Source organism: Lepisosteus oculatus, chromosome 5, assembly GCF_040954835.1.
Source record: "Lepisosteus oculatus isolate fLepOcu1 chromosome 5, fLepOcu1.hap2, whole genome shotgun sequence".
Taxonomy (NCBI): Eukaryota; Metazoa; Chordata; class Actinopteri; order Semionotiformes; family Lepisosteidae; genus Lepisosteus; species Lepisosteus oculatus.
The window spans coordinates 5570121-5592384 of NC_090700.1; the positions used below are offsets into that span (position 1 = coordinate 5570121).

General features: G+C 43.6%; 1 protein-coding gene across 5 annotated transcripts in view; it reads right to left on the reverse strand.

The window, feature by feature from the left end:
• Positions 1-14399: 14399 nt before the first annotated feature.
• lnx2a (ligand of numb-protein X 2a) overlaps positions 14400-22264 on the reverse strand; it is a 44784-nt gene continuing 36919 nt past the window's right edge. For 3 of the 5 annotated variants that reach the window (XM_069189955.1, XM_069189953.1, XM_069189956.1), the window contains 3 exons: positions 20746-20977; positions 20038-20196; positions 14400-19376 (listed from right to left, as the gene is read on the reverse strand). In XM_069189955.1, coding sequence (XP_069046056.1) covers positions 19241-19376; positions 20038-20196; positions 20746-20977 — 527 coding nt within the window. In that variant the 3' untranslated portion in view covers positions 14400-19240. The remainder of the gene's footprint in view (positions 19377-20037; positions 20197-20745; positions 20978-22264) is intronic. The other 2 variants (XR_011189615.1, XM_069189954.1) reach the window with 2 other exon arrangements.

The following is a 22264-nucleotide window of genomic DNA, read 5'->3' on the forward strand; positions in this document are numbered from 1 at the left end:
TGCTGAAGTACATATGTATTGTGTTTATTTGTTTGCAGTTTTCTTATACTATATTACCATGTAATGGAAGGATAATTGTAAGCTCACAACATTGCTCCACATTTTCCATTTTTCTACTATTTGCGATTTATATTGTAAATACATTTTATGAGCACCCCGGTTATTATCCACGCTGCATAATTTTATGATAACTGTTGTATCTCTTTGTTAAATTACAATATTATTACTAAACTATTACCAACCATTATCTTAATCCTTACTCCAAACTCTAAAACTTTAAAAAGAGAAAATGTCTGAAATCCCGGCTGGTTCAGATAGCAAAGGCTCAGATTTCATCTGAAGAATCTTAAAAATATAACTTTTTTTTCTTAACAACACGCGTAGAGGTTAAGATTCTGCGTAGGAAGGGGAGGAACCATGAAATGTAGCAGTTAAAGCACAGGGATATGTTCATCTAATGGTATTCAAATAAAGATCAAACATAAAAATGCAGAAATACCCAAAATCAGAAAACAGGACATTAAATAAGCCAATACTGGAAAATGAAATAGCAACTTGCGTGCTCTAAACTATTAAATTACATTTTCCGACAACAGCAAACTCTTGCGAACATTTGCGAAAGTTATTTGCCTGTGGTCAAGCGAAGCTAGGAACATCAGTGCTCATCTGAAAATAATGAAGGCTGACACACTTTGGAGCAGCACAATACTTCTGATAGGCTGCTTTTATTTCGGGCAATACGGAAGAGTTAATAAATATTCCTTAAGGAACCCTGTGGCTCTTTATGTGGCTGTGAAGAATAGACTGCTATTATTTCCCTTAAAGGACAGATATATTAAAGAAAAAAAAACGTGTTTTTCATCCCCACTGTTAATTATCTGCTTTGCTGCGTGTATAAATAATTCAGATTCTGTACTACGATGAGTGAACCGTTTTTAGAACTGAAATAATCTTTTTTTCCTATTCAAAGGCCGTCTTTTATCTTTAGGATAATTTGCAGGGTCTTACAAAAACGAAAAAGGCAATTATTGACACACAAAGGGCTGTTTTCTAAAGTATTCAAGGACCACTCAGGGGAGGGGAGATTAAACGAAGAGGCGGGGATATTTTGGGGGGCATTAGCGAATTAAAATCAAATTAATGTTGATTAAAGAGTACATAGATGTTTTATATGGCTGTTATTGTATGGGTTTTTTTTCTTTTCATATTTGTTGATTGTTTTGCTCCCCACAAAGACATGAAAACGCGTCTTTTTTTTTAAGACAGGACTAAGGGCGCAGCATGGCCCCAGCCGGGCAGAGTGAAAGATCCCTTTAGAAACAGTAAATCTAGAGATTTTACAGTCAGATGAACAGCAATAGATTAATTTGTTTAACGTCCCTCCGCACAAAAGGAATCTAATCTTCACTTTCGTGAATGGCGGTCACCCCCGGTGTGGGATCGCGGCAGCGCAGCCTATCGCAGCGCGCCACGCCGTCACCTGCCCAGCACAGGTGCTGACCTCCTGCGTGCCCGAGGTCTGATGGGATTGTGCAGCACCCGCCAGCCATTATGTGCCACCGAGAAGCCCTTTCTCGTCAGCGACCCCTTTCAATATTGCAACTACAGGAAGTTCAAACACGGCAAGAAGAGGGGTCACTGCGCGGGGTCACGGTGGGTCAGAGTTTAGCTTAAATCATCAGCTATGAGAAGGGGTGGAAAAATAGAGGGAAGAAACGAAGGAAAATGAAAAGACTGGCAACAAGGGACTTTATTTCTAAGAAACTGAATAGCGCAGGCTGGCAGTTAAACTCCGTCCCTTCACTGTGCCTTTGCGAAGTTAAAGAGCGCACAGCAACTGAAAGGGTGCAGAAGAATGAGTGGCGTGCCTCCCATACTGCTTGTGAATGGGAGCTGTGTCAGAACACAGGCTGTGACTAGGAGTCGGGCTGAGAGCAGCCGCCTCGGCTGTAAACATGCTGTGTGTGTGCTCAAAAGAACGAGCCCCGAAAGTGTTTGTGTGGTTCGTCTTCTTGTGGTGTGAGAGACGAGCACTGATGTGTCCTGACAATCTTAAGGATGTTCCACAATTCGGGGAACAGGCTGTGGACGGTTCTACTGTTCACAAAAGAGTAGTAGTGGGCGCTGGGCTTTCAGCCAGTGGACGTCCTGTAGTCACCCACTCAGATAGACAGTAGGGTGACTTAAGTCGGCCTCTGAGCTCATCTGTCTGGTAAATAAATTTTCGATATCATCTCTTCCTCCTATGTGCAGTACAGCAATAGCACAAGCCCTGCAGATCGCTTCACTGTCTGCCAGCAATGCGCTGTTGCTGAGGAGTGCAGGACCTGCTCTTCTGACACAACACAGCAACACTAGAGGACGTTGTCGCTTGGCAGAAGAGCTCCGCACGGTCCACGGTGTCCTGCCGCTAGCAAAACAACGAAAATCAAGCAGTGATTTCCGAGGTGCAGTCAAAATAATTCCGTCATGAATTATTTTGGCTCGATGAAAAGAACTAGTCTCTCTGAGGACATTAAAAATAAAGTAAAAAAAAAACAGCTGGATTTTCATGTGTCGCATCACCCTACTCACTGAGGTACACCTGCAGATAACGCATATAATTTCTTATTGATTGCACTTTCTATTTAAATACCTATGGCTCCCACACTGCTCATATCAAACTGTTTACTCACATTAAGTGTATTACTTATGTTTCTATTCAACACAAGCAATTTCAAATGCTTTTAATAATGTCTAATTATTCATCTCTATTATAATCCTCTAAAAAAAGTAAGAGCCAATAGAACAATTTTTACATTTTTCTTGAAAAAAAACACAGTGCAGCAGTATGAGTCTTTTGGGTTGAAATATCTGGTTGCACTCAAAGGGTTGGGCTGATGCAGGCCAAATCAGATTTGATAGGGAGAAAGCCTGGCTTTTCTTTTCTGAGAGCCAGCTTCCTCTGATGATGTTTTTCAGGGATGTCTGGGGGTCCGGAGCCCCTCAGAATTCCCTTTTGTTTTTGCAAATCACCCATTTCTGTTCAGTGAGCGAGTGGTCTCCAGTGGCAGCCGCAGCCTGTAGCAGAGCAGTTAGTAACTCCCATTAGAGGAGAAGAGAAAGGAAAGAAAACGTCCTTCGTTTGTTACCAGCAGGTGGGTCCGTGTGCATGCTTGACTGAGCTGGAAGACAGACAGGTTCTCAGAATGAGCATTCACACTGGAGGCCAGAGCTGCCTCGCTCCCAATTAGTGCTGCGCATGGAGGCTTGTGTCCTGCACAACCGCACTGCCCCCAACAAAAACCCCAGCTTAACCCATGAGAGGGCTTCCCTCTGGGCTCGAAAAGAAATGATTTTGTTTTCTTGTGATGTGAGGAACAAACTGCCCTGATGTGGCCTGCTGTTCTCTGGGTGTTCCACACCACTGGAAATAGGCTGCACTGTTGCAGGACAGTTTGGTTCACGGAACTGGCATTAACCCGAAACATTAGCCTTGTCCCGGGGAAAGGCAGGGTGCTGTGCCCTAGGGGGGCTGGTTTCTAAATGAGATGCATGTATTGCACTTTGCAAGGGTGACACCCGGCCTCTCGCAGTGCAGAACAGCTGAGTGGAAAGAAACGCTGCCATGACTGTGTGCTGCTTGGCTGAGCTGAAGTCCCCTGGCATTTATTAAGTACACTTTTAACAAGGCAAGTCCCTCTACCAGGGACTAAGGCAGATTCATATCATAGTAAATTATGGTGTAAACCTGTCACCAGATTTACAAAGAGTCTATTTTAAAAGAGGTCAAAGAGAGACATCATTGAACATTAGATACCATTTTAATGCAGCACCTGTAACAGATGGGCAACACATTCCGTGGCTCAGGATCTGCGCCTGTGGCTGGAAGGTCGCCGGTTCGTATCCCGCAGCCAGCAGAGGAATCCTACTCTGTTGAGACCCCTGAGCAAGGCCCTTCACCCCAACTGCCCCAGGGGCGCTGCATAAATGGCTGACCCTGCGCTCTGACCCCCAGCTTCTCTCCCTGTCTGTGTGTCTCATGGAGAGCAAGCTGGGGTATGCGAGAAGACAAATCCCAAATGCAAGAAATTGTATAGGGCTAATAAAGTGATGTTATCTTATCTAATGATCTAGGAAGTACGTTTTTCTCCTTATTCATGGTAATGCTGAGATTCCTTTAGCTTATTCCTTTAACTATCGGTCATGCAAGAATAACTCAGAAATGAATCCAGAAAAAAAGACTCTAGAACTCCTTCAGGGGGCACTTCACTGAGCGAAAGACGATAAAATAAGGACTCCATATTTTGCCACAGTACAGGATGTAACCCCCTCAGTTGTATGTGTCCACTGCCCAGCCGGACAGGTTGACAAACGGCTATTCCAGCCCTCCTGCGTGAGGGACTCAGAACCCACCCTCTCACCCCTCCCCAGCTCCTTGCAGAGAGGTCTGTTCAGCGCTCTCCGGCGTAGCTGTGCGACATGAATTTGGGCCTTCTCGAGGAGACCCCCAAAAGTGGCATGTCAGTGCTGCCCCAGGACAAGTCTTGGGTTACACAGCGCTGGACAGAAGACTTGCCTTGAAAAACAAAAAGGGGGCAACTCAGCCCCTCTGAGTAAGAAGAAAAGGGCCCGATGGCCGGCTGTAGCAGGTGGAGGAGAATCCAAACTGAGAGGGAAACAGACACATATATACAGAGAATAAACAGCATAAATAGTTCATTTGATGTCAGACCTTCTAACCCTCCCTCTGAGAAGTCTATTATGGGCCTTCGAAAATGTTAATCAATCGCTATTCAGCTGCAGGTGCACTGGGTGAGGGCTCTGATGCAGCTAGGCCCTCTAATTGGCTGAAAGGGGTTTGCTGCACCCAGCTGCTCTGTGGCCTGCGCCGGGAGTGGGGAGCACTGACTCCGGCCTTTATGTGCTGAACAATGAGGCACGGCTCCTGGGCTGCTCAGGCTTGCCCCGACTCTCCCCCTTCCTCGTGCCAATGGCTTCTGCTTCGGGGGCGATGGGACTGCTCTGTATTTCTCTGTCCCTCGCCTGTTTGCCTGTGTGAGCTGTGTGTGTGTCTGTGTATCTGGATGAGCCGTGTGTGTGTGTGTGTGTGTGTGTGTGTGTGTGTGTGTGTGTGTGTGTGTGTATTTGGATGAGCTGAGTGTGTGTGTGTCTATCTATCTGGATGAGCTGTGTGTGTCTGGATGAGCTGTGTGTGTGTGTATCTGTGTATCCAGATGAGCTGTGTGTGTGTCTGTGTTTCTGGATAAGCAGTGTGTATGTCTGTGTATCCGGATGAGTTGTTTGTGTGTCTATCTGGATGAGTAGTGTGTATCTGTGTATCCAGATGAGCTGTGTGTGTCTGTGTATCCAGATGAGTAGTGTGTGCATCTGTGTATCCAGATGAGCTGTGTGTATGTCTGTGTATCTGGGTGAGCTGTGTGTGTGTGTGTATCTGTCTATCTGGGTGAGCTGTGTGTGTATCTGGATGAGCCGTGTGTATCTGTTTATCTGCATGAGCCATGTGTGTCTGTGTATCTGGATGAGCTGTGTGTGTGTGTATGTGTGTATCTGGATGAACTTGTGTGTGTGTCACACAGTAGCATCTCCAGACCTTCATTTTGGTAATCATGTCCAGTCTTCCTGTCTCTGTGAGATATGAGTGGGTGTGCAGTTTTCCTTCACGTAGATATGTTATCATTCAGCTACATGTCAATTTCCAACTATATGGAGCTAAAGTATATAGATTCCATCCACAGTGTTCACCTCTCTTGACCTGTCTCTAAAACGGGCTCATAAAATTCTGGGGTACAATCTAAGGATAGCATCTATGTGTATTCAGTTAAAATTCCCATGCCAAATTACTGTTGTTTCTTTTTTAATAATGCCTTCTGTTAAAAATAAGTGGAAAAATAATTGTATTTTGCTGTCTTATTGTTTAAATCTGTATTGTTCATTTATCATGTTGTTTCATTGAAACACAAGGACATAAAAATGCTACAAATGAGAGAAGCTATTCAACCCACACAGCCCATTTAGTAATTCATAGTCAATCGATCCAGAATCTCATGCTGCAGTTTCTTGAAGGAAACTGTGGTACTGACTTCAACAACATAGATGAGTACCTTGCTCCAGACACCCACAACACAACCCTTTGGGTTAAGAAGGGTGTACTGCTCTGGCTTTTAAATTCACTTTTACGTAGTTTCCTCTTCTGTCCTCTGGCACATGTTCACGGTTCATTATGAAGAAACGCACTGGGTTGACTTTGTCAGGGATGTTGAGAATTTTGAATACTTGGATCAGAACCTCCCATAGACTGCTCTGTGGGATCCCCACAGTGTTACTCATTTACAGATAACACGCAAAGTTGCTCCCTTATCCTAGGGTCTTCGAGTGAGAAATCGCCGAAAAGGAAAAACAACATCACAAAAAAGCTGCAGATGACCCAACCTCTCTTGTTTCTGCTACTAATAAAGGAAATCAGTGTGACAGCCGGCCTTCGGTCAGCTGCTTACAGCCGAACAATGATGAGAAGCATAATGCACAAGGCACCGTGATTTTAACAGCTATATTCACCAGCATCCGGGCTTGTCCTGGGCCTTGTGACCAATACCCCTGGTTAAACACAGGCCAGGTGAGACCTGCGAGTTCTGTGAAAGCTGTGGGTGAGGTCAGTTCTATCCCCCAGCTCTCCATCACCTTTCAAGATTTTGTGCATCAGGAGCCAAGGAAAATACCAGCTATCATGATGCATTTTCAGCCTCTTAGTCTGTCCTACTCAGGTTTGGGTGGAGGCTGGCATGCCCTCGGATCATACCTTATTGCATCCACTTGCATTTATTTTTCTTACGAAATTTAAATGTTCATTTACAAGCTGCTGAACAATCCTGTGATTCCATGGCCAGACGCTTTCTTTTGTCTTCAAAAGCTGTCTAATTTTTTAATTGGTTCCCTTTCCCTTTGTCTTCATTGTCCAAGAGGTCACAGATTTTCTGAATTGTGACACCCTCGGTTGTCAACACAGCGTTCTGTGTTGTTCTGGATTGAAAAACAAAATGTCCCAAGAGATGTTAATCAAACAAGGCTTGCACTTTCAGAGAATGACAGGGAAAATCGCTTGCTGAAGAACATCAACAGCAGTCTAATTCTTCCTCGACTGGTGGCAGGAGCTACATATTAAATCCTCAGAAACTCCTTTTTTGAATTGAGCTTTGATTTGCTGTTTAATAATTTCTACTAGGTTTTTACTCAATTATTCTTATTATATTGCTGTCTAATTAGTTGCTTCTAATTGTGATATGATTAAGGCAAAGGAAGCAGTTTAGTGTTTTTTTTAAAAAAAAAACATAATTACCCCACTAAACCTCAAACAATTCATTTGTTTATACTTAACCCTTATTTCATTTGTTTAATTCACAATAGATACATCTCTTATTCAGCTGAAAAATTAAACTACAACACAAAATTCCTTTGCTTTCTCATTATATTGCTCCTGTCCGCACAGTCTGCTGCTTGGTGGGGGAAGGGTTAGCCTGTAATATATAGGAAATTATGTAACTGCAGCCTAAAAACTTTTCTCTGGATAGCTCATTTGGTCAGACTACTTGATAAATTAATTTCTGACTTGAACAGGTGTTGTAACCGTTTTTAATAAAAATAAAATCATCGCTAATGGTTTATTACCGTGTATTTTTACATAATGATCCTCCTGGTTTGGGATTTCATTTTGTATTAAAATAATTACACTGTACTCAATGGCAGGGGGTGTTAGAAGGTCTAATTACTTCACAGAATGTTGGTAAAATTGTTTCAGTCGGCTTTCAGCAGGTAGCCCACTTCTGTAATGAGGGTGCTATGAGAGGCCGGTGACAGAGGTAATTAATGGATGAATTTCACTTTAATAAATGTATAGCTAAATTTCTAAATGCAGATAGCATGGCTTTCTCCTAATGGGAGCCATGCTTGGAGGCACTTGAGAGAGTAAATGATCTGAAAGAGTGTTTAATTAGCTGACGCTCCATGATCCTCATTTGAAGAGAATGGATAATGTCAGTGTTTACTCCACAATAAATAAAGTACTTTGTGGGAGACTGAATGGCCTATTATCCTGCCAGCCCTGAAGAGCTGTTACCCAGCAGCAATGCCCTGGACAGACTATCAGAGCCTTCAGACACAGATTTACATGACAGCCTGTGCACAGACACCAACAGACACACAAATATCGACTTTTATTCATGAGACGCTCATGAAAATCACTGCAGCAGAGAACTTCTTTGGCCAGGTGGTCCAGGCACCTTCTTCTAAGAACTAAGGTTTTTTTTTGTCCTGTAATGTGTTTCTCCCAAGCAGCGTAAGAATACCAATAACTGAAAACAATCTGTAAAAATTCTAAAAATAATGTAAATAATAAAACGAAAACTAAAGTTCAGCTTTGTCTAACGTAACAACTCCAGTACAATTTGGTTAATGACCGAATGTATTTTCTAGTTCTGCTTGATCTTGTTCTTGTCCCCAGTCAAAACAAACAAAAAAAAATCAATCCGAACATAATTAAGGATCACTCAGCGAACCACTCAGTCATTTCGCTTGTTCATGTTCCTGTTACTTAACGATTGAAGAATTGAGCTCGTCCGTTCTTGAAGTGTGCCGCAGACCTGGCTCCAAACACAGGACTGGGAGCTGGTTCCAGAACCCTTAATCCCAGCAGTGTGTGACAAAGTGCCTCCTGTTTCTACACTTCCCTTTGTCTTGTGTCCCTGCTGGTCTTGAAAAGTCCCCTGAGTTGACTTCATCGGTGCCTTCCAGGATTTTAACCACACCCAAGCTAAATGAAGTGCATATATGAGAAATATCTTTAGAAGCCTTACGGGTACACCCTTCCCCAAAACTGTCAGCATCCTTACCTCTCACTGCTACATGTCCTTGTTAGTTTTCAGACTGTCGTGTAGTTAATGTTTAAATCTCTGGAGATCAGGGTTTGCACACTCCTGGTCCCCAGCAGCTTCGTCTCCTTCCAGATGGTTTTTGTCAGATAAACGAAGCTAAACAAGACTGGGCCTAACTAGTACTGGGAGACCTTGGATTAAAACCAAGCCTCTGCTGTAAGTGGTGCTGGTGGACCAGTAGGTGGTGCTCTTCTATTGTACCAGAATTTCCACACACCGTGGTGAGCTCCTTTCGCCTGTGCTCAGAGTCTCAGAAACATCGTCAGCTGGGGGAAAAACAATATAGGAAACACAAATATTAACTAGACCTGACACAGTAAGAAAAATTGTTTTGTCTTTCTGTGTTTTAAAATATTTGTCCAATTTACAAATGACAAGTTTCTAACATTTGAATTCACTTTCTTATATTCTTATACAAATCACAGATTCTTTTATATATCCTCTGTATATCTGTGTGTAAAATAAAGAGCTCTATACATGGTATTCGTTCTATTTTCTAGAGCCACATCCTTGATACTGGATACTGGTGCTGACTGATCAGTAGGCACATGCATGCCCAAAGAAAAACAAATATTGGGTGATCAGAATCATTCATTACAGTTTTTCCTTTTATGGGCTCACAACACAACCCCTGGCTTCATTTTCACGATAAATACTTTACTGGATTCCGACTCTCTGCTCTGGAGCTTCCCTGACGCCTTTATCTAAATCCCAGGCTGGAAGACCGCTGTTCCCTGCCTCATGGGGATCCCAGCTGTCACCCCGGCAGCCAAAACAAGGGACCTGCTTCCCGCCTGAGGAAGCACAACACCCATATAGTCGTCTTGGCTTCATGTCAACCCCTGGCTGTTGTCATCGACTTGCAGAAATAAGCAAAACATATTACATTCTGATGTATTCTGTATTGCCTTTGAAATAGACGTCACTTATTTCCCCATATTGTGTTCCTCTAAACTAAAACAATAGCAGCTCGTCTAGTGCACTTACTGCTGCCTCTAGAATGTTTACTCCTGGCTCTCTTCAGGAGCTAAAAGGCTGAAAACTGCATCGTAATTGGCCAATTAGGCTTAATGCCACACAGTGTTGACTGTTAGTTTCCACATATTGTGTGCAGAACTAATTGTGCTGAAAGCAAATGAACGGGCAGGAGACAAACAAGCTACTAGAAAATAATTACTTGGAGTGTTTCTTTTCAGTACCTGTACAGCAGATTTCATTATAGTCAATAGCCTCTAAAGCTGCTTGAAATGGTGGTAGTTGTCATTTTCATAGAGACTTGATAATGACATTAATTTGTCTTAATGGTCTGCTCTATTGTTATAAATAGTAAAATTAGCTTAAATTGTCTTGCTTCTGCTGGCTTTGGATGGCTCCAGAGGGCCTCCCAACAGCAGATGAGTAGATAATTTGGTGTGCTTGTCAAATTTCCAATAATTTGTTATATGGAACATGAGTAATGCTAGTACCATTAATGTTCATTTTCCTCTAAATTCATTACTGCCCTTTTCCCTTTTATCTTTTTTAATGCCTCTGCCGTTTTTCTCTGTTTCAAGTGGAAATACAAAGCCTGGGTGCACGCACACACACACACTCACAGAGCTGTCTATTAACATTCTGATAGCGGGGGGGCCAGAGACCGGGTAAGAGTGGTGCAGGCAGTTTGGACAGAGCTGGACAGAGGAGACCCACTTACCGATATTGGCAGGATGTTTTTGTTTCTCTCTCCGTGTCCAATGTGACTCAGTCTGCCTGCACCCTTCTGCAGATGTTTTTGAAGCTGGAAACGTAAGCGAGCTGCAGGCAGTCAGTGGCCCACCAGGCTGTAGCAGTAATTACCGTCCATTAGGCAGAGATACGCTACCTTCTAACAACTGGTTGCCGGCTCTTTCGTTTTTCAGTCCTGCGCTAAGTGATCCCTGTTAGTGCTCCCTTTTCAAATGCCTGGAGCAGCTTGCTCTGATCATGGGGGGCAGTCATACATTTGTTTTTATTCCCACAATGTCCTTTTAATTTCCTGGGGTTAACCAAGGCCTAACTGGGCAGTCAAACTATGAGGAACTTCACCAAGACGGGTCCGGAGGAATTGTTTCAGTGTCTTCTGTCATGGCACCAGTGAAAATGAAACATGAGCTCCTGTCTCTTTCTACCACAGTGCTGCAGTCACGGTCTACTAACATCTTAGCAATGTGTGCCCAGCCAGCATGTACTATCCCCATACCAGCAGTTCCACCTTCCTGAGTTTACAGAGAGGAAGTGAGGGGCAAAGAAAGATATTTAACACAAATGGCAGGAAGGAGGACTCTGTTTGAACAACAAGCAAGCCTATGCGTTTTGTGATCTTCGTCCACTCAGGAACGCAAGTCGATACTCCTAGCCCTGGTGTGGAATGGAAAGAGCCTGCTAAGGACCCACACGGCAAGGCCTAGCTCATTTCATGTCTGGCAGCAAATGCTTGTTAAAGTGCAGGCAGTTGTGAGGACTTGCATGAGACCAGCAGTGGTAAAATGTTTACAGAGTACAGAGCTGTTCCATGTGACTCTCCAAGGGCTTTGCAACTTGGCCCAGTTCTTTCTCCGCGTCCCTGAACGCAGTTCATTTTCTGTAATTGCTGTACCTCGGCACAAGCTCTTAATCTCCGCCATTTCAGAGAAGAATGATCAAAATAACATCTAAGAGCTGATCTTTGATGTTCCATTATTGTCAAGAGTCTTTGTGACTCTGAGATGATTACAACTGAGTAATGGGCAAGTGCACGTCATGGTTATTGCATTAACTTGACTACCTTTTTTCCGGCATAATAACTGCAATTGCCTGCTCACAAAGAAAAGTTTTAAGATGGTATTCGTTTAATTTGTAACAGTATTGCAGGTATTAAACAAACAGAGAGGTAATTTCTGATGTTTTTATACACTGGGTTCTGAAAACCTAAGTAATGTGGGTAACTAAGACTTCGCGGGCATTAGGAAGCACAATATAATTGTGGTCTTTCAGTTTTTATATTGTGACCTTGGCCAGGACGTGCTGTTCAGGGCTGTTGTATTACAAAAGGAAGCTGCTTATTGCTGGAACAGCTGTGCAAACATAAACTACAATAAGTCTAGCTGCTAACTTTTGATTTATCCAGGATACATACGAAATACCCTGCACCAGAGGTGGACTTTCAGTGGCAGTAAAATCCCAATTAACCAACATTTGGTGTCTCCACACATATACCAATTCTGACCAGAGGTCACACCTTACTGCACTATGGACAGCAATTTTGTTGAAAATGTAAAAAAAATAAATCAGAAAGTGTTTTCTAGTAATCCATTTGTACTCAGTTCTCCCTTTTGGGCTACTCTCCAAATCCAAAAAAAATTCAATTTTCTAACTGCTGCGTCCAATTCAGCGTCCCAGGAGAGCCAGTGCCTATCCCAGCAAGCAGCAGGTGCAAGGCAGGATACACCCTGGACAGGATGCCAGTCCATCACAGGGCACACACACACTCAATCCTGGGTCCCGTGTTTCCAGAAGCCAATTAACCTCCTGTATCAGCATGTCTTTGGACTGTTGGAGTGAAACCAGGGAGTTTGTATGAGAACACACAAGCTCCACAGATAGCACCCCAAGTCCAGAATTGAATCCAGGACACCAGCACTGCGAGGCAACAATGCTAACCACTGTGCCACCCATTGCAGAAACATGTTTTTTAAAAGAACAAACAAAAATACAGCAAAACAAAGCACGGCAGAGACCCACAACAAGTTGCTCTACTGGACAGAGGACAAGGCTGTTATGATCTTTTTGCTATCTCATCTTGTGAAAGGAAAAGCTGCACACAATTCCAGTTCAGTGAAACCTCAGCAGCAATCTTATCGCAGTGTTTATCCGTGCCACAAACCACACTACTTTTCTTAGTTCTTATCCTACAGCTGCAGACCCTTACAATGTCAAGCAGAGAGGACGTGACTGACAATTTGGGGAAATTTGACCAGACGCTGTGCTAGTCTTTGTGTTAAAGTGAGAAAAGAGTGTGAAACGTTGAGTCAGACCTGGAGAGCCAGTTTGACAGAGAGATTCTGTGTTCAGTAACGGTTGCCTGGTGTTTAATGACTCACTCCTCCACATCCACAAACATCATTCTGAAGTATGAATAATGCATACTCATGACTACATTGTCCAATGCATCCTACTCCCTGAAGAGATTATATTATCAGAATGTGTAGAGGGAAAGGTCAGCCTGGAGCCCAAATCATTAGCAATTATGGACCTTTTAATACCTATTTCATTAGGAGCTTTATTTAATATAATTTTTTTCTCCCAGGCTGGTAGAAAGAGCCATTACTATTCAGGTTTTTTTTTTCAAAAAAGGACTATTTTAACAGAAATTTGACAGGTTATCAAATTTTTATTTTGAAACCAGTTCGCACAGCAAACAAACTGGAGCCTGCCTAAGTGTCTTTGTATAAGACTTCTGAAGGGGTGGACTGTATATGAACACAGGATGAAAATGTTATTCCAAAAGCCAAACCCTGCCCTCAGCTTGTGACAACACTGACATTCCTAGTAAGAGGAAGGTGGCCATACTCTCTGTGGTACCGGACCTAGAATTTGTCTGACAACTATGAACTCCAGCGTGCGACAAAGCAAGCATGCGACTTTTAATAGACCTGAACCCAGTGCCGGCTTTTCATGCCGTTTGTCTTCTGATATTTATCATTTTGTACAGTCTGGTTTCATTTTTACCTTTAAAAAATCATGACCAAAATACAAAAAGTGTGTTCAAGGTGGAAGGTATTTTTCTACATCCTACATTTCAGAACACAAAGATAACTTTACATGTTTGTATCTGGGACATTCATTGCCCAAATATTTCTATGATAAATACAGCCCTTACTTTTTCTAGTCTTGTTAGAAGCTTCTTTGAAGGCCGAGTATCAATATATAAAGGGTCACAAATCTTCAGCTGTGGAATGCAATGAACAAGGTGATCTTCTTCATGCAGCAGAGAGAGTTTCGTTTACCAACAGCTCTTCCAAAGACCAACAAGATGTGAAACTCTTGTTTACAACAAGCATGATATAAAAGACGTTAACCTGTCATCATTTTGCCTAATCATTTTAGGGTAACTCCATTGCACAAGGTGGTGCAGGTGTGTAGATTTTTTTAAAAAGAATTTAAATACTTAAGTTCATAATCTGTGTTAGAGCTCAATTGCTATTAAAACTTTACTTGTGTTACACTGTGAAACTCATTTAACAACAGGTGGTGAGGATTTTTTCACCAGACTAAAGAACTTTTAAGCACCAGTAACTCAGCAGCACCTAGCTGCTCATGTGTTAACACTTCAACCACTAAGGCAACACATAATCGCAAAGTGAGTGATTACTGATTAATCATCAATGATCCCCCAACCTTTCACTAAAAAAACGCATACAGCAATAAAGAGTAAAAATAAAAAGGGACATTTTCATTCAATCCACACAAACGTCCTTTGAACATCAGAATCTTTATGTAGAAAATGTGATCATTTCAAAACTGCAATATAATGCACATAGGGATCTGCTCCTCTCAGACACAAGGAAGATGAGGAGGAGAGAACAAGGACATAAATCACACAACAGGACCGCGCAGTGTCTTCTCCACGCTATCACACAGGCAAACAGAAAAGATCACCGTTGCTTTCAAGGTTCAAGAACCCCCGACTCCTCCATACAACCGCGGCAGTACAGTACGTGCTGTTGTGTGACGTGATTACAGGGTCGTTCTGGCTGATAACCCACTACGTAGAACATACTGACTTCCCTGTGTGATTCCTTGACAAAGTGCATGTCGTGCACTAGTAAGAGCTGTCCTTTCAGGAAACAGGGAGTGTTAACACACACAACTGCAAACCAGACCGCCTCGCATTTGAACAGCTTAACCAGCACTGCTGTTTTTGTGTATCGCTGCGCACGTCAGAGCACGCTATACAACACCATAAATTAAACTCAGACGAAACCCAAAACAAGTACATAAAACAATTAATTGCTTACATTTCGAAAGTTTGGTATTGAGAAAAAAAAAACGTATTTTGGCTGAAGAACTGTAATGAAGTCTTGCTGCTGGGGTCGAAATATCCAAGCGGTTTCTTCCTTCCTGCGAGGCGGCCGCACTGTTGGCACTGCAGGTGAGCATCACAGAAGGGACTCGGGTTCCTCTTTCTCGGAGATACCACAAAGGTGATACCCTTAACATCCCGCACAGGTCCCAGGCTGTGCGTCCGGATATCAGACACACATCAGCTAAGATAAAGTAAAAAACTGCTTGCTTTTCACGGTAGTCTTTCAGCTTTAGCTGGAATTAATATTAATGACTTTCAACAGCTGTTTCCTTACTAACCTGAAGATTACAATTCTTCTCAGCGTCTAAAATAAAATAATTGTATTACAGCCACCGTCACCGCTGAAGTATCAGGCCCACAGTCCGCTTTTCACGCACTTAAATTTCAGTTATTCTATCCAAAACACACTCTCGTGATTCAGACCAGGGTGGTACAGAAGTGTACAGGGAATCTGTGATTTACAAAATACCTGGCCGAAACCTGCAGATACGTCAGAAAGAGCGGATCAGCAATTTTTAAAGGGAACAGAAAAGGCAGTAACAATCATTCACAATTGTAGCATTTTAAATAGAAATCAAAATTGAACAAAATAACAAATTATTTATTTGACAAATGATAACCCTGACAAAAGGTGTCCACCATCATTACTGACCAGACTGTACATGTTAAAGGGAAACTGAAATTATGGAGAGACTCAATTATACAGACTATAGTGAAAGTATTGTTATTCAATGTTAATAATAATAATAATAATAATAAAATAATAATAATAATAATAATAATAATAATAATAATAATAATAATAATAATAAAGTAAGTCATTTCTGTCTGGTAGACATTTTCCTGAGAAAACAATGTGGGTGAGAAACTGGTAAAGAGATTATTTTAAAATGTCTGGGTAAATTTCCTATCACAATGCAGGTGGCAAGGCATGATAGAAAACGTTAGACTTACTACCGGGAGCAGTCCGGATTGTGACTGACATCTCGGCAGACCGCGAAAAAAAACTCGGACAGGAATATTGGAGGAAATCCCTCTGGGACCTTTATTCTCTCCCTCCGTGAGTGAGTTTTTATCTTCTGCGCTACAGCAAACACAAGACCGATCGATTGATATTAAATCTGTCAAGCTGGTATTCAGCGCTGAGCAGAAGCTGCAGTACACAGAGTAATAACAGTGTAGCTTGAGATCGAGATGTCTATAGCCATTCCAGGCAGGACTTTGTGTGGAGAAGCAAAATCGTTATTTCCAAACGTAATGCCCCACACTTGATCAGAAGCATTTGATTTTCTACGATCTGTACATGCTTGACTGGCGTTTCGTTTTCACTAAATATTTTGTATTATAAAGTTTCTCCTCCTGTCTTCCCTTTTCTCAGGCTCCTGATTTTCATAAACTAATCCCGTCGACAGAAGCTACCGAAGCAGTGCTTTGTGCCTGCGTGTTGGTACAAGAGTGGAAGAAACACGAAAATATAATGATATAACCTGACATAACACAGCCCGTAGCTGGTCTTCATACTCATGAAAGTGTTGGAACGCGTTAAAACCGACGTGAATCCATATTTTCCCCAATATTGGCTGTTAAAATAAGAGAGGCAGCTCATGGAGCGCAAGTCCAAGTTTACCCGAGTCTTCCCATTGATTCTTCTCATTGATTCTTTTTTTACAGTGTTTTTAACTACCGGGCTGGAGAGTTGTTTGTATTCAGATCGACGAATGTCTGATCTTTAATGGCTATTTCATTGATATTAACTGCTTTGAGAAACCTTAGGTACTGTAATGGGCCGATACTGATATTATTGCTTATTTTGGGTTGCACAGAACCCATGACAGTCATTTGTAAGGATTGGTTCGCGGTTCACATGACATTTTATTCCTCGTAGTTCGATTGTCTCACAGTATATCGGATATTTAAAACGTGAGATGGAATCTATTGTTGATATCTTATCTAGTTAAAGACTATATAAATACAGCCTGGTGTTAACTGGACCTAGTTCTGCTGTTGCTCTCTCACGCCACAACAGTTAACCTGTGACCCCATACCAGTGATGTCACAACAGCAGACCAATGGCGTCACAAATTTAGAACAATGACATAGCAACCACCAGAGACTGGTACTCAGAAATAAATCTTTCTTTACTTTAATATTGAATAACAATATGCATGCTAATGCATGCTAATGAGACAGTATAGTTTTTGTGAACATTTCAGGCTCCCTTTAACATGACTTTTTAAGATTTTGTTTGGGAAAAAAAATACTATAAAGTTTAACAAGAGAACTGAAAACTCAGGTTATGAAGTTACATAGGATTTATCAGCAAGACAAAGATAAAAAATGAGCAGAAGTAGTATACTGCAGATGAAAAGAATGATCAACTTCTGTAAACTGCTTCCAAAAAAAAAGATTGAACAAAGAAAATTTCAAAGTGGACTGTTTTTTTTTAAATTTGATCACATTCACAGCTTAAACACTTAATATTAAAGTTTGGAGAACACAAAACTCTCTTGGCACTGATGGAAATAGAATCCCAGTTTGCTGAAACTAGTTTCCTTCAACAGGGAAAAAGAATGTATTTTTAAACCAGGATTGTACAAGAACACAGAAAGGCAAGGGGGATTTTGAGACACTGAGCTGATATCGCTGAAGTCTCTCCTTGTACAGCCACAAATGGGTCTAATAAGAACACAAGGAAGGCTACAAACGAGAGAAGGCCTTCTGGCCCACAAAGACTATTTGGAAATTTGTAGCTAATTATTCCCAAGGTCTCCTCAACATGGCTCCAACAACATGGTTGGGTAGCTTGTTCCTGACTCTCGCCGCCCTGTGTGTGAAGACGTGCCTCTTGTCCTCAGTGGGTATTGTAAATACACCTGCAGGTAATCTCTCTAGCCCCACGTTAGGAGGACTCCATCACTGGATCAACAGCACACTGTGCAGTTTCCCCATCACTGCCAGTATGGCCTTTCAGGATCCCAGTACGAATACTGTTGCTACTGGCTGGGGTGTACTGGAATGTTATGAAACATGGCACTGTTTAGGCACTAAAGACAACCTAATATCGGACCCGTCTCGCATTTATTTTTTCCCCCCTTTCATGAAGAAACAGAACAGCTCTTTCTACCTGTGGTACTTTTAAGAAAGTAAAGAATCACTCGTGTTCTGGTCCCAGAAGCCAGAAGACTTGGAGAACTCCCTGTATCATGATTCCAACAGGCAGTGGCTCCCTGCAAACACTGTTCGGCACAACATCAACCTGGGGGCAGACGTTCGATTCAGAACAGGGTCAGCAGAAGCTTGCGGCCCATGCCTGGCAAGACAGTGAATTCAAATTAGGAGTAATTTAAAAAAAATATTGCTGCAGTTAAATAGCTTCCAATATGCTGCTGTACTGTTCTAATACTCGTGGACAGGACTGACAGATTGTGTCAGTCTCCACTGCACTGATTTTTATATTTACGTTTTATTTCTGAAAACATTCAGTTTATTACCTGGGGGACCTGGATGTCCGAGCGAGCGACGTTAGATCGTCAACAGATGCACTTCTAACATCCTTGGACAAAAGATAGCTAAAAAGGTACACAGGGCATTCAATATTGTTGTTTTTTCAGAACCACTGAAGTAGAGAGAATTATCTCTCCAGCTGACACCGAAGGTAAGACACAGCAGTGCAGGTTGCTGTGCAGAGGAAGTCTCCTCAGCTGTCTGTGGCTGTCAAACACCAAGGGCAATGGAAAACGAGACAGCAAAATAACACTCAGAGAGACAGACTCAATGAGATCAATCCCTGACGGATTTAATAATTTAAGTGACCGATAACAAACATAGAAACTGTTCTTCTCTGCCAGTGAACAACAGCCCCAAACCTGCCCCATGCCCAGTCTGGGGCACTGTAAGGCGGGTCTCTGCCCTAAAGCCAGTGTGTTGGATAAGGCCTTTGTAAATGGCATGGAGTAAGGATGTCTGGGTCTACTTCTACTTTCACACCATTCTCGAAGCACTGGGAGAACCCTAAAAAATATTTGGTGGGCAAAAAAATTGCAGAATATCTTTCCGTTTCATTGCTCAGCTCGTCTGCGTTCTGTGACACTTTAAAATGTTCCGAGAACACGGACGCTCGTGCACCCTGAAGCCTGCCTGCGGGCTCTGTGCAGTCCGCGTGCGCCAGGCCCCAGCCAGCCCAGAGACACGCCCGACTCCTGCCTCACCCCTGCTGCCCCGAGGGCTGCGGCTACACCAGGCTGCCGGGCCAGGACACCACGGTCAGTGCCACCTTGTTCCTCTGCTCCTTCAGCATGGGCACCAGCGCGGAGTGGCTCATCCCTGCTGTGGACAGCCCGTTCACAGCGACGATCATGTCTCCACACCTGCCCGCCATCACGTTAAATAAAACACACGTGCACAGAGAACAGAGAAAGAAAGGGTTGTCAGTCTTAGACATGTGCAGGATTGGCGCCACCAGTAAAGACGCTGGCAATGTTTCATATCTTGCAGTTTCTATCACTTGAGCTTCCCTGGCATGGCCTTGTTAGAAACCAGAGATGTAGCTCTCCTGGTTTATGGGTATACTGCTTGTACGCTTTTAAACACGTGGAAAGACAAACCGTCCGAAGGCTGGATCAGAAGCAAACCAAACAACTGCACTTCCACAAGCTAAGGAAAGAGGAACGTCTGATTGCGCGTCTGGCTGTTCGGAAAGACCAGTGCTCGAGAGTTGTGGCTACACCGGGGTGCCAGGCCAAGACGCCACAGTCGGTTCACACACAAGTGCCCGCCCCAACAAAAGATAAGGTCTGCATGTTTGAACCATCCCTTATAAACGCGTGTTTGAAAAAATAAAAGATGTTTTCAAAGAAGATGGGGACACTTAACTAGTCACGGTGAATCCACGACCGAGCTAACAGCAGAAAGCACCGTGAAAAGCCTAGCAGATCTGCAGCAAATGCACAGCGAAATCGTGGTCATAACGAGTGAGAGCTGCCCATGCAGACACAGCAGTGCAATCGTTCTGGAAGGGAAGAGGCTTACTTGAGGCGGCCGTCATAATAGGCGGGTGTGCCCAGCACGATGGTTTTGATGAAGAAAGGCTGGTTGGTGTGGCTCTCCTCGTACCCTCCCACAATGCTGAAGCCCCAGCTGCCCAGGCTGCTCCTCCTCAACACGATCTCATGGCAGCTGTGCAGGTAACTGCGATGCAGAGCCGGAGAAACATCCACCATTAACAGGGGGCACATTCTCTGCTGTCCAGGCCCCCTGTGCCACAGTGGAGTGGGAATTCAAGCCTTTTGCACGTGTGGTTGTGTCATGTCATGCACAATGCAGGAAACCAGGATATTCCAGACACGGCTCGTCTGCCTGCTCCATTCTGTGCCTGGTTGCCATCGTGTTGCCATTATATCTGTGATGCCTAAAATATTGGTCGATAATTATCAATCATTGCTGCAGGCCAGCATGTATGCAACGTGGACCTACAGAATGTGCCGTGTTTGTTTAAATCCTTTACGGGTCATACCAATCCATATGGCACATCCCATCAACTGGAGACAAAATGAATAATTCCACCCAGAGTGCTCGCATCGTCTTTTCCCAAGAGCATCTGCATCAGGCCCTGCTGACATACAAGGACCATACTGGTACACTGCTGTGTCTGTGTCTAATCCACTTTGGGGTTTGTGTTATGTGGTACCTATGCATCCCCGTCGGTGCCAACAACGCTAAAGAGCCCTGGGGACGCACCTGGGCAGGCCGAGCCACATGACCCAGGACGGGGACCAGCTGGCATCGTAGTCGTTGTCATGGGCGGCAGGCAGCGTCTCCTCGGCGGCCTGGCCCTGCTCCTCGATGGTCTGCACCTCCAGCGCCCTCAGCAGGACCGAGGAGGAGGCAGCGCTGGCCTTCAGCGTGGCCACGGCCTCGCTGTGACTCAGACTGGTCAGGTCCATGCCGTTGATGCTCAGCAGCACGTCCCCTGAAAACACAGAGCGCCGTCGGGCACACAGCATAGAATCCATTCACAGCGCTTTAACCAAGGAAAAAGAAAAGCTTAACCACAAAGCACAGGCTTACTTAAATCAAATACAAAGAAATGTATTTTGCCTTAAGGGCTGTATTTTGCCTTAAATTTAAAACAAAAGCAAAAAAGAACACAGAACTAAAGATATATTATACAAAGGATATCAGTGAAGTATTGGAAAGTACTTTAAAGGCGCAGTGTTATCGAGTTCAACCACAGCTTGGCTGCCAGTCATCTGCCATGAGTGATCTCGGGTGCTGGCCTGTGTACTGCAGTCACACCAGCCTCAAGAGAGCAGCATCTGCTTGAGCAGACCCCTGGCTGGGCACGGCGTGCCCGCTGACAGTTACCGCGATCCCCTCTGACACCAAACTGCCAGTCAGCAGGCGCGGGCAGCGAGGGAAGGAGAAGTGACCGCCTGACACAAACGCTGTGTGACAGCGACACTATGAGCCACACCGCCGCCGACCGCGAACGCTAAACTCCCACACCGACACACACAGCAGGAGGGGCAGAGGGATCACTGCAGCTTGGCACTGTGCTCACAAAACCACTCTCCTCTGCTGCAAACCGAGAGGTGAAAATGGACAGGAACTCACTCTGCTCTTCATCCTGTCTCTCTAGCCAAGATTAGACAAGTTCCTACCTTATATTTACAATCCATGGTCCTGGGTTTGTTTGCAAACTGTGTCTGTCTGTGTGAGGCCTGCTTGATCTCTAATGTGTTAGTGTGGGTTGCTGCTGGCTGCTATATTTTACATGCAGGTTAAGGTTTATTAGCTACAATAAACTGCCCCTTTCTTGGGGAGTCTCAAAGGGACTTCATACTCAGAAGGTGGTTGTCCCAGTACTGGGAACTATAATCAGCTGAGCCTGATGGGTGAAATGACCCCCTCTCCTCTGTGGCCTTTCTGAATTTACATTTCCTGGAGAATTAACATCAGGTAAACAGAACATCTCCAAAGATTTCTCTATATATGTTTAGCAAGCTTTATGCAAGCCCTCGAATTTTAACATTTAAATTGAAATCATCTGTCGAGCTGGCAAACTCCGAGTTAAAAGACAATATATCAGCAATTTAAATCCACCAAGGAAAGCACAGTGACAGCTTGTCAACTCCCGCCCTCAGTAGAGAAGCAGTACTGTATATCTGCTCAACCAATCGAGTTTGCTTTATGCCTGACAGTCAAAGTGACTCTTGGTGAATTTTAAATTTCAAGGACAACTTTCCAGCGTAAGCAG